The sequence below is a fragment of the Hydra vulgaris genome, chromosome 01, assembly GCF_038396675.1.
Source record: "Hydra vulgaris chromosome 01, alternate assembly HydraT2T_AEP".
In the NCBI taxonomy this organism is placed as follows: Eukaryota; Metazoa; Cnidaria; class Hydrozoa; order Anthoathecata; family Hydridae; genus Hydra; species Hydra vulgaris.
In genome coordinates, this window is record NC_088920.1 from 24,083,074 (window position 1) to 24,093,141 (window position 10,068).

Here is a 10,068-nt window from a genome sequence, read left to right on the forward strand (position 1 = left end):
AGTATTATTTCATTTCCATACCTCAAAAGAAGGTCTTTTTGCCACTGTGACTGATATACAAATAGAAATGTGGAATTTTTTTCAAAATTTTAATTTGCTGTGACTTCGCATTTTGGTCGAAGTAAGACTTTAATGAATGGATCATTTTTTTTCCATTCATCACACTTTTTCAAGAGACATTCTTGATCAATCATGGAATACCTATAAAATTACCATACACAAAATTAGCACTATAATATAAAAAAAAAAGAAATTGAGTTAAAACTTGGAGGTTTTAGTATCTATTAGTTAACAAAATATGCAGTATCAAGACAATGGTAAAATTTGTGATGAATTATGACAATGAAGCATAGGTTATGACAGTTATATCAGTATGCAAGTGGAATTCAGGCATGAAATGAAATAAAATAAACATGAGATAAGAGAAAAGAAGATTGATTGGTTTGGAAGATTATAAATTGTTGCTAAAATACAAAAACAAGTCAAGAGTAAAGGTATAATGAGTTATACTCATTATACCTTCATGAGATATAATGAGTGTTAATGGGTGCTTAGAGACATCTGAAAAAAAATTTACCTTAACTTTTGTCTCATTTTAACAATATGCGATCTTATAGTACTAGCACATGGATAAAATCTCCTATTATTTGGAGGAGGAAGGTTTTCATTTTCAAAAATTTCTTTGACAGCAAGTCGAAGAAGGCGTTTCATTTCTCTTATGTTATATATTCCTTCCTTGACATACTCTTCTATTTTTTGGGAAATTTGCGGATCAATTGCTTGAGAAATTAATTCAGCCTAAAAATGTTTAGCAATAAATAAAAAGGATATGCAACATATGCAACTATTATTTTGATTATTTTTTTTCTGTTAATATTTTTCAATTTAGAATCAATATATACCTGCCCAACTGGATGTTTATCATGAGAGGACAAATCATCAATGACAACAACAATGGTTCGACTATATTGTAATTCATTTAAGGTTGAAGTTTTTAATTTTTGTCTTAAAAGTTTTGAGGCATTATTTTTTCGCCATACAGTTTTTTGTGATATCTAAATGTAACAATAAAAGACTTGAAACTTATTACTTTTCTTTTTAGGGTTTAAATAGTTAACTTATTCATATACCTTAAATTCAGGAAAGTGAATTATTTCTCTCATAGTTATTTTGGTGCGGCACATAAACTTTTTACTATCTTGTAGAACTATATAGTTTTTTTGAAAACAATGATCACTCTTCTAAAATTAGTTTAGTTAACAAGTTAACAAATGAAATTATCTAAAAATGTTTAAAAATCCTATAAAATTATCTTTTACATATCTTATGAATAAATAATTTATATAAATAAAAAAATATTATGTTCTTGTAATATTATAAGATCATATTTATAGCAAAAATGAGTAATAAATTTATAAAAAACAAATTAAAAAAAAGATCAACTTACATCACATATTTTTTTATTTTTTTTGTAATTACTCTTTTTTGAAATATTTCTGTCAAACCCATGGTGACACTCTAACACTTTAGAAGAAACAACAAAATAACTTGAAAGTAAGAACGCCTGAGTACTATCTTACCTGTATGACCAAAATTCTTATTTGCATAATACACTACAAATCGCGTTGTTGTGGCTAGTTCGTATTTTTTAATACATTCCAATGCCTCTTCGTGTGATTTAAAATGATAAATGAGTTTATTTTTTTCTCCTAAAACAAATTATAAATTCCAAAATTAAATGAAATTATTTTTTGTCTATGCTTTTGTTAAAATAAAAACAAACCATTATCAATGCGATCTACTGGCAAAAAATCAACTTCTGGGACATTTGCATTGTATTCCACAATTTCTGGGACATTTGCATTGTATTCAACAATTTCTAAAATAATAAAATAGTTTTAAAAATAAAAAATCTAAAAGAAATGCAAAGTAAAATGTGTCTAATTTTTTGGCTTAAAACCTTTATTGATTAAATTTGATGTGACATAAAAAATTGAGGTATTACGATCAAAAACTATAATCTAGATCTTTAATAAATTAATCCATCTAAAATAAATAACCTTTTGAAGTTAGATTTTCCTCGGAGCTTTCGTCAGAGCTTTGCTCAGAACTGCTCAAATTGAAATTATTATCGCAATTATTTAAAAATAGATCCATGCTATTTACTTTAATCTACCTCGTGTTTAGTTTTATTTATTTTCTTTTTTCCGTAACAATTCGACGGCAAACGAAAATCTTGACCTAATTCTGAGCCATGGGATCGTCTGCCAACCAAAGGAATACACGATTTGCGAAATTGGATAGTTGACATGCGCAAAACTTTGTGAGGTAAACAAACATTCAACCGAAGTAATTAAGCAATAATGTTTTTCTAATTTTTCGTATTAATTAGTAAAGTAGAAAATATTTAAGAATGTTGGAAACAATATTTAATGATCCTGAGGATGATACACTTTTAATCAAAATGTCATTGGAAGATTTTAAAATTATGTCTCTTGAAGCACTTCAAGTATTTCTTTCGTTAAGAAAAAAATCATCTAAAGGTAAGCACAAAACTTTAGTATATAGGTAATTATTTTTTCATCTATACAATTGGTATTCAAATAAATGACAAATTGACAAATTGATTATCATATATATATATATATATATATATATATATATATATATATATATATATATATATATATATATATATATATATATATATATATATATATATATATATATATATATATATATGATTAACATATTTTATATTCATACCATATTTTCAATAATTATAGTTATTGAAAATATATTAATATAAAAAATATATGTTATGAAATATATTTTAAAGAAAGTTTACTATATGATCAATAAATATTGATAATATGATTTGTAATATTAGTTTATATATTTTTTAGAGCTATGCACAGTGGGTCAGAATTCACTTTTACTGGACATAATTTACTATTAATTTAATATTAGGGCTATATTGACTAAAATTAAGATGAGTAATAATATAATGTCTGCGCTTCTTATGAAGATGGTATTTTTTTAATTCGTTTGCTATGGATAATAAATTTCGGATAGCAAAAATCTAGTTTTGGTATTTGCAGATATTTTACAAGTGCTTTGTTCACCAAATTTTACATAAGTAACAATATGAGGTCACGCTTTTAAAAAAAGTAATTTATTTTTTATTTAGCTGCTATGGATACCTAAAATTGCTTAGCAACAACTAATTTTAATTAGTTGCATATGTTTTATTTGTGGAAAGCTTATTTAAGTTTAATATGATTAACTAGTTTATTACACGTGCTGTTACACGTTGCTAGATAAACTTGTTTTCCTGTAAAAAAAATTATATTTTAGCTTAATTAATTAGTTTATCTAATTAGCATTTCTATATTTACGAGCGTCTAGAGAATTTTATAAATTTGTTTATGTATATTGATCCCATGCTTTCACAATCACCAAAAATCTTTAACAATGCATGCTACATGTAGTAAAAGCTTAGTAAACAATAACTCATAAGAATTTGAAGCTGACAAAGTTGCAACTTTTCTTTTTTTTTTTTTTTAATGATGATTCTTTACATGATAATGTAGGTATGCCGAGTTGTTTATATTTTGCTATCCTTCATTAATGTGGTATTAAAATCATTTTCAAGCCAAGCTGAGTTCTTCCTAATAAACTTTGCACCTTTTAGTTTACTTTGAATCCATCTTTTAACATGATCAAAATAAATAAACTCTTTACTCTCAAAATTTTCGCCTTGAAACTCCCAATCTTGTTCTTTAATAATGTTGTATACAAGTATACTGTCTTCTTTTTTATGTATTGACAGACTGTTGAGTCGAATAAATTAGTGAATCTTGTTTCTTTGACACTTATTAGGCCTTAATAAAAACACCAGTTCAACATCTAAAATAAGTAACCACAACCAATCCAACCAAAATAGATTATTAAATCCATTTAATTTGACAAGCGCTAGATTAATAAGAACAAAATTTAATTCACATATATATATATATATATATATATATATATATATATATATATATATATATATATATATATATATATATATATATATATATATATATATATATATATATATTTATATATATATATATATATATATATATATATATATATATATATATATATATATATATATATATATATATATATATATATATATATTATTGTTCAGTAATACGTTGAGAATGAGTACGACCGTATTATTTGTTTTCCGCGTTTTTTAAAATTTTGTGCAAATAAAAATTTTTGAGCGCGATCACAGATTTTTTGTTTGCTAAAAACAGTTCAAACGGAAAAGAAAATCAAAGCGCCTAGTGGAAGCCAGATTTATGAAATTATTAAAGCAAACATATATAAGCTTAAAAATTATCTAAGTATAGAAGCAAGATGTAGCAATAAAAAAAATATTTTTTCATTTAAAATCAAAAGTTAGGCAATAAAATATAACATATTAGGCATATTTAAAATTGCTATAACTATGTTAATTACTAACCAATTTTAGTCTAACAATTTTTAAAATCCAGATGATTTATAGAGTTATCATATAATATTTTGAAAAGCGCAATATTTTATGTAATTGTTATTTATTTCCATTGCTTTTTTAAACAACATTTTTCTCTTTACAATTTTTTTTTCTTAATTAACATTCGCGCCAACTTCAACCACATCATTAGTAAATTCATTAAAACTTTAAGTGTATATAAATAGTTTTAATATGTTTTTATTATCTATATAATGGTTTGAAACCATTTAGTCGTCAAAGTTCTGACTTTGGTTTTTATACTTTTGTCCAATCACTGGCCCACTGTGCTATGGCATTGTGGGAAGAATAGGTTTCTGTAAATATTGAAGCAGAAGAGCATAATAGAATGTCATTAAATGAATGCAAGAAGAAATTTATTGTTGATGGAAACATCATACCAGATCCTTTATCATAAAAAAAAATTGAATGGATAAGCGAATCTTAAAATAATATGTTAAAATGGCCTCTTGTTTATTACAACAATATTTCAAACTAGCTCCAGAAAATAAACACTTCAAGCAATCTTTTACACAGATTAGACTGTGAATATAAAGAAGGCAAAGGTTTTCGTTATTTTAAATGTCACTTTGTGAAATAAATATTTTGATCAGGTATAGACAAAAACTCAAAATTTTTCAAGCATAAAACTAGAGTTACTTTTTCACAAAGAACTTCTGATCAACAATATAATGTATAAGATATATTAAAAAAAACAACCCAGGTGGTTATATTGCCAGTGCATATTGCTCATGTACAACAGGCCTTCTTGGAAGTTGTAATCATGTTGCAGCTTTGCTTTTTAGATTAGAAGCAGCAGTTTCAACCGGAGTAACAAAACCAATATGTACCGATAAACTTTGCTCATGGAACATGCCAAAAACAAATTTAAAAATGTTAGAACGAAAACCTTCACTTGAACTGGTATTTGTAAAAGACCATTACAGAAAAAGGTGTCATAAAGAAGATGCTATGACAAACAAGAAGAAATTTAATGCTTTCTCACCATCTTACAAAGAACAAGATTTAGAATTAAAAAATTATGAAAAATTAAAAAAAAAATACTATATGCTACAATTAAAGAACATTCGCCTAACAGTCGTTTTGTCGAGTTGAAAGAATGTACCCAGAAACGTTAAGTTTGCAATCATTCACAGAACTTCCACCTAACATATTAAACGTTGCAAAAGAATTTATTTGGAACAACGAGCTAGAAGTTAAATCTAGTATTGATATACTTACACAAAAAATAAAATTGACTAGTGATCAAATATCTTCAAGATATGTGCAAACAAAACAACAATCGAGTTCAACTACAGGGTTTGACCAGCGCCAAGGTAGACTTAAGCATCTAACTTTCATAAAATTTACACAAAAGTAAACACAACTTAAACAAAAGAAGTATATGACTTAAGAAATATTTTTGATGAAATTTTGGGACAAAAAACATTTGAGACTATTTCTACCAAACATGGTATTGCAATGGAGCCACATGCAAAAACTGAAGTTACTAAAATTTTGAAAAAAAATCATAAAAACTTTAAAACTTTCAATCCTTGAATGACAATTGACCTTAAATATCCTTATATATCAGTATCTCCAGATTTAGAAACCTTTTGTGATTGCTGTGGAAAGGGAATAATAGAAATCAAATGCCCTCATTCCATTTGTGAAACAAAAACTTCAGTTGAAAACCTTGATTACTTAGTTGAAAAAAATGACATTGTGAATTTAAAGCCATATCATACATATTATACACAAATTAAAGGCCAAATGGCTGCAAAAAACTTTCAAATAAGTTGGTTTTTCGTTTACATTCACCATGGACATTATTTAGAAAAAATTAACTTTAACTTCATTTACCGAAATAAAGTTATTAAGAACTTAATTTACTTTTGGGAAAACCATTTGGCAATTTGAATTTTGAAAGGCACCAATCAAAATTCTGTCATCAAATCAGATTGTGTTGAAAACATTGCTGCGAAATCAATTAATACCAATATTACTGGTTTAAGAATTATTCCAATTAAAAAAAAAAAAAAAGAAAAAAACAGTTAAAAAATCTAAAACTAAAGTATTGTTATATGTGTGATGTATGCCATGAAAACTGTGAAGACGATGCTAAATCTTTCGATAAAAATTCTATCGCATGTTCGTTGTGGTCAAGATGGTATCATTTTTTTCGCGTAAGTATATTTTTGAATCTGATATTCCCAAAAAAAAATAGACAATGGCTTTGCCGCATATGCGACTAGTCAAAAACACCAAGATATTTATTAATCAGCAAGTATTGGTGGTAATAAGTTGTACAGTGCAGAACATATTAGAACAATATCATCTATAGAAAAAATTAATTTGATCAGAAGTTCATTTGCAAGAATCTTGAATGCTTTTAATTGTCTTATTACTTGTTCTATGAGGATTCTACGATTAGCTATTTTCTTAGTTTTTTTTATTTCCGATGGTAGCATTTGATATAAACCTCTTTTTCCAGGTGGTACATACAATGTAATGTTACGCGTCAAATATTCACTTTGAATGTTAAAACCTTTGTCAGCCATAACATAAGAAAATTGTGGTACCAAATCAAAAAACTGTGACTCTATTGTCAACTTTTTATTGGAAATTGATCCTGGGTTTGGACTTGGTACAAAGTTAATAGATGATATAGGTGTGATACTGACTAAACTTTTATTGTGTTATGATGTTTGTATTCACACCAAGTCATCTTTTGCAAGTCAGGATTTTTGGGTGTTTCAATAAATAATTCTGTTGCATCAATAATTGAATGTATATCTTTGATATGATCAAATCGTTTTGGTCTTGTAAAATTTAATGCTCCTTTATCAGAAATAAAAATTAAATGGCATTAAACAGAAGCTAATCCTTTAAACCATGTTACAAATATGCGACTTGCTAGAGAAACCGATATATTAAATCTATGAGATAAATCTTTTTCTGTTAACGCTAATTTTATTTTCATTTAAGTTAGTAACATTTCATCTATATTGCATAACTTTGTTTTTGCTCCAAGTATATTAGGAAACTTTTAAATTTTGTATAAGAGCCATTCCATTTTCGTCTTATGACTGGAAACACAATATTGAAATTTGGCGTTGAAAATTTCTTTATTTTGAATACCAGTGTAAAATAAAACCTTTTCATCTGTATTCAATATTTTTCGGTAAAATTCTTGGGATTCATATTTGGCTAGTTTTCTGCGCAAAATTTTATTATTTTCTTGAAGCAGTTTATTTTTATTTACAAGCTCATCTAGAAGTTTATTTTTGTTACTAAGCTCATATAGTAGTTTTGTTTTTATTGATAAGTTTTTTATTGTTTTCTATCAAAAATGAATCAATATTCCCATTATTTTTTACTAATAGTAATAGTGTTTATGTTAAGCTTGTGCAATATTTCTGAATCGTAACTTACTTTCTTTTGTGCTGGCTCATTTTGATTACTTTCCGGTAACAAAGTAACACTCTCAGGAATTTCATATATATTTTCAATTTTATTAAAGTCTATTGATTTAAAAGCCATTTTTCTTTTACAGCTATACTAAAGCGAATCTATTAGCACTAATCTTTGGATTCTTTGAGAAGCATCATATCCAAGATTCAATGTTGGGTAGTCTATACTTGATTTATTTGTAAAATGTTGAGAACAAACTCTGAATTTAGCACAAGGACTCCAAACCTTTTTATTATTTTCTCTATTGATGAGTAGTTTCCATATATTTCTTCTATCCAGCTCTTTTTTTGGAAAGGTATGTAACCTAAAAAAAACATAATATTATTTTAGCTGTAAACAGTTATTGTTGGCTAGCAACAATATATTTAATGCTTCGTTTTATTTTGAATTAGATATGTAATAATATAAATACTTTAATAAGGAAAGTCCTTATGTTTTAAAAGCTTTTGCAATCTTATATATAGGTATGTTACATGAAATTTTTAAGTTCATCAAGTTCTAGGTTGTTATATATCATTAAAAAGAGCTTTATTTCATTATTCCAAAAGTGAAAAAATTTTCAAAATCGAACCACCCTACAAAAAGTTATGACGTTTTAAGCACTGATTTTTTGATATTAGGATTTGTTGAAGAAACTGTGGTCAAAATAAAGTTTTTATTAACTAAAACTATTATAACTTAATCAATTCTTATCCAAAAGTTTACATCTTGGTATCAAAAGATGGATACAAGAGTTTTCTACAAATTTATAAAGGTTTCTAGATTACGGGCGCATCCGGGAGCAAGAGGGGGCACAAAACCACCATCAATACCGGCAATAAAGACTAACAATATTTGTAAAAAAGTGTTTTTTTTAAATGAAAATATAAATTTTTATATACAAGATGTTTTGTAATTAGCTATTCGACCACAGTCAAATATAGTAGTTTTATCATTGTCTTTGGGTGGATGTAAGGGTGATGGTTTCAAACACCCTATTGTCAAAAATGACTCTTTTTTTTAATAAATATTTATCTTTATAATTTAAAAGAAATCTAGTATCAAATCAAAAATTATATTTTACTACTTCACAACATCACTAGCAGCGCACCCTCTATTTCAAGGGGTGTAGATGGTAGTGATGTACCGATTAATCGGCATCGGCATCGGCATCGGCTTAATCGGCCACTTTTTGTACAATCGGTATCGGTATCGGCATCGGCCTTTTTTTATTAATTTACCGATATGCATTACCGATGGCATTTTAATACTTTTATCCTGCATTTTGATAATTATTAAATAATGAATAATCTAAACTTTATGCATCGCTTAGAATTTTTAGAAAAATTGTTTATTTTGACTTTGTTTACAGGCAAGTTTACTTATTTGGGTCTAAGTATTTGTTTACCAGTACGGATTTCATGAAAAAATTTACCCAATTTAAAGCTCTATGACTTTATATCTTCAAAACTTTAATAATTAGTTAATTCATCGGTATCGGCATCGGTATCGGCCTTTTCCTATCCATCGGCATCGGTATCGGCATCAGCCAAAAAAGTGTTATCGGTACATCACTAGTAGATGGGGAAGGGGTGTATCATCGCCCCCCCCCCCCTCTTTTACAACCTAAAAAAAAATTATATTTTTAATGAGAAAAAATATTTAAATGTAATTAAAATAATAAACTTTAATATAAAAACATCTTTTACCAAAAATCAAAATACATCACATAATGCTTAGTGATAGTTATAGATGGTTCCCCCTCTGACCTGAAAAAATTTTTAAAAACAAAAAATGTTTTATAATATTATTTTAATTAGTTTACATCTTGGCTTTTAGTTAATGATTAAGATATTAAATTCCATTAATGAAACTATATAATAATCATTGTTAACAATAAACACGACGTGAACGTAAGCTAGATCCATCTATCAAAAAAAAGCTCCACTACTCACTTTATATTTTTACAAGTTCCACTACTCGCAGTAATTTTTTTTGTGCTAGTTCCACGAGTCGCTGTAAATTTTTTTTGCAAGTTCCACTACTCCGTGTACATATCTTTGCAA

At 26.8% G+C, this 10,068-nt stretch overlaps 1 protein-coding gene across 2 annotated transcripts; it reads right to left on the reverse strand.

The window, feature by feature from the left end:
• Window positions 1–63: 63 nt before the first annotated feature.
• On the reverse strand, window positions 64–2,533 carry LOC136075221 (uncharacterized). Of its 2 annotated transcripts, none has more exons than XM_065787713.1 (7): window positions 2,061–2,533; window positions 1,784–1,879; window positions 1,581–1,709; window positions 1,131–1,241; window positions 903–1,055; window positions 578–798; window positions 64–201 (listed from the first exon to the last, which is right to left on the reverse strand). In XM_065787713.1, the coding sequence occupies exons 3-7, from the start codon at window positions 1,605–1,607 to the stop codon at window positions 90–92; spliced, it is 624 nt and encodes a 207-aa protein (XP_065643785.1). In that variant the 5' UTR covers window positions 1,608–1,709; window positions 1,784–1,879; window positions 2,061–2,533; the 3' UTR covers window positions 64–89. The 2 variants fall into 2 exon arrangements, with proteins under 2 accessions (XP_065643785.1, XP_065643786.1); XM_065787714.1 differs by having other exon boundaries at window positions 1,448–1,709.
• Window positions 2,534–10,068: the final 7,535 nt, after the last annotated feature.

What these genes read in the sequence shown, in the direction of transcription:
- LOC136075221 (XM_065787713.1), bottom strand. Translation starts at nt 1,607, where the DNA reads ATGCAAATAAGAATTTTGGTCATACAG. An exon ending in ATAAACATCCAGTTGGGCAG is followed by an intron (nt 799 to 902) that starts GTATATATTGAT and finishes AAACATTTTTAG; the next exon opens with GCTGAATTAATTTCTCAAGC. An exon ending in AAAATGAGACAAAAGTTAAG is followed by an intron (nt 202 to 577) that starts GTAAATTTTTTT and finishes GTAATTTTATAG; the next exon opens with GTATTCCATGATTGATCAAG.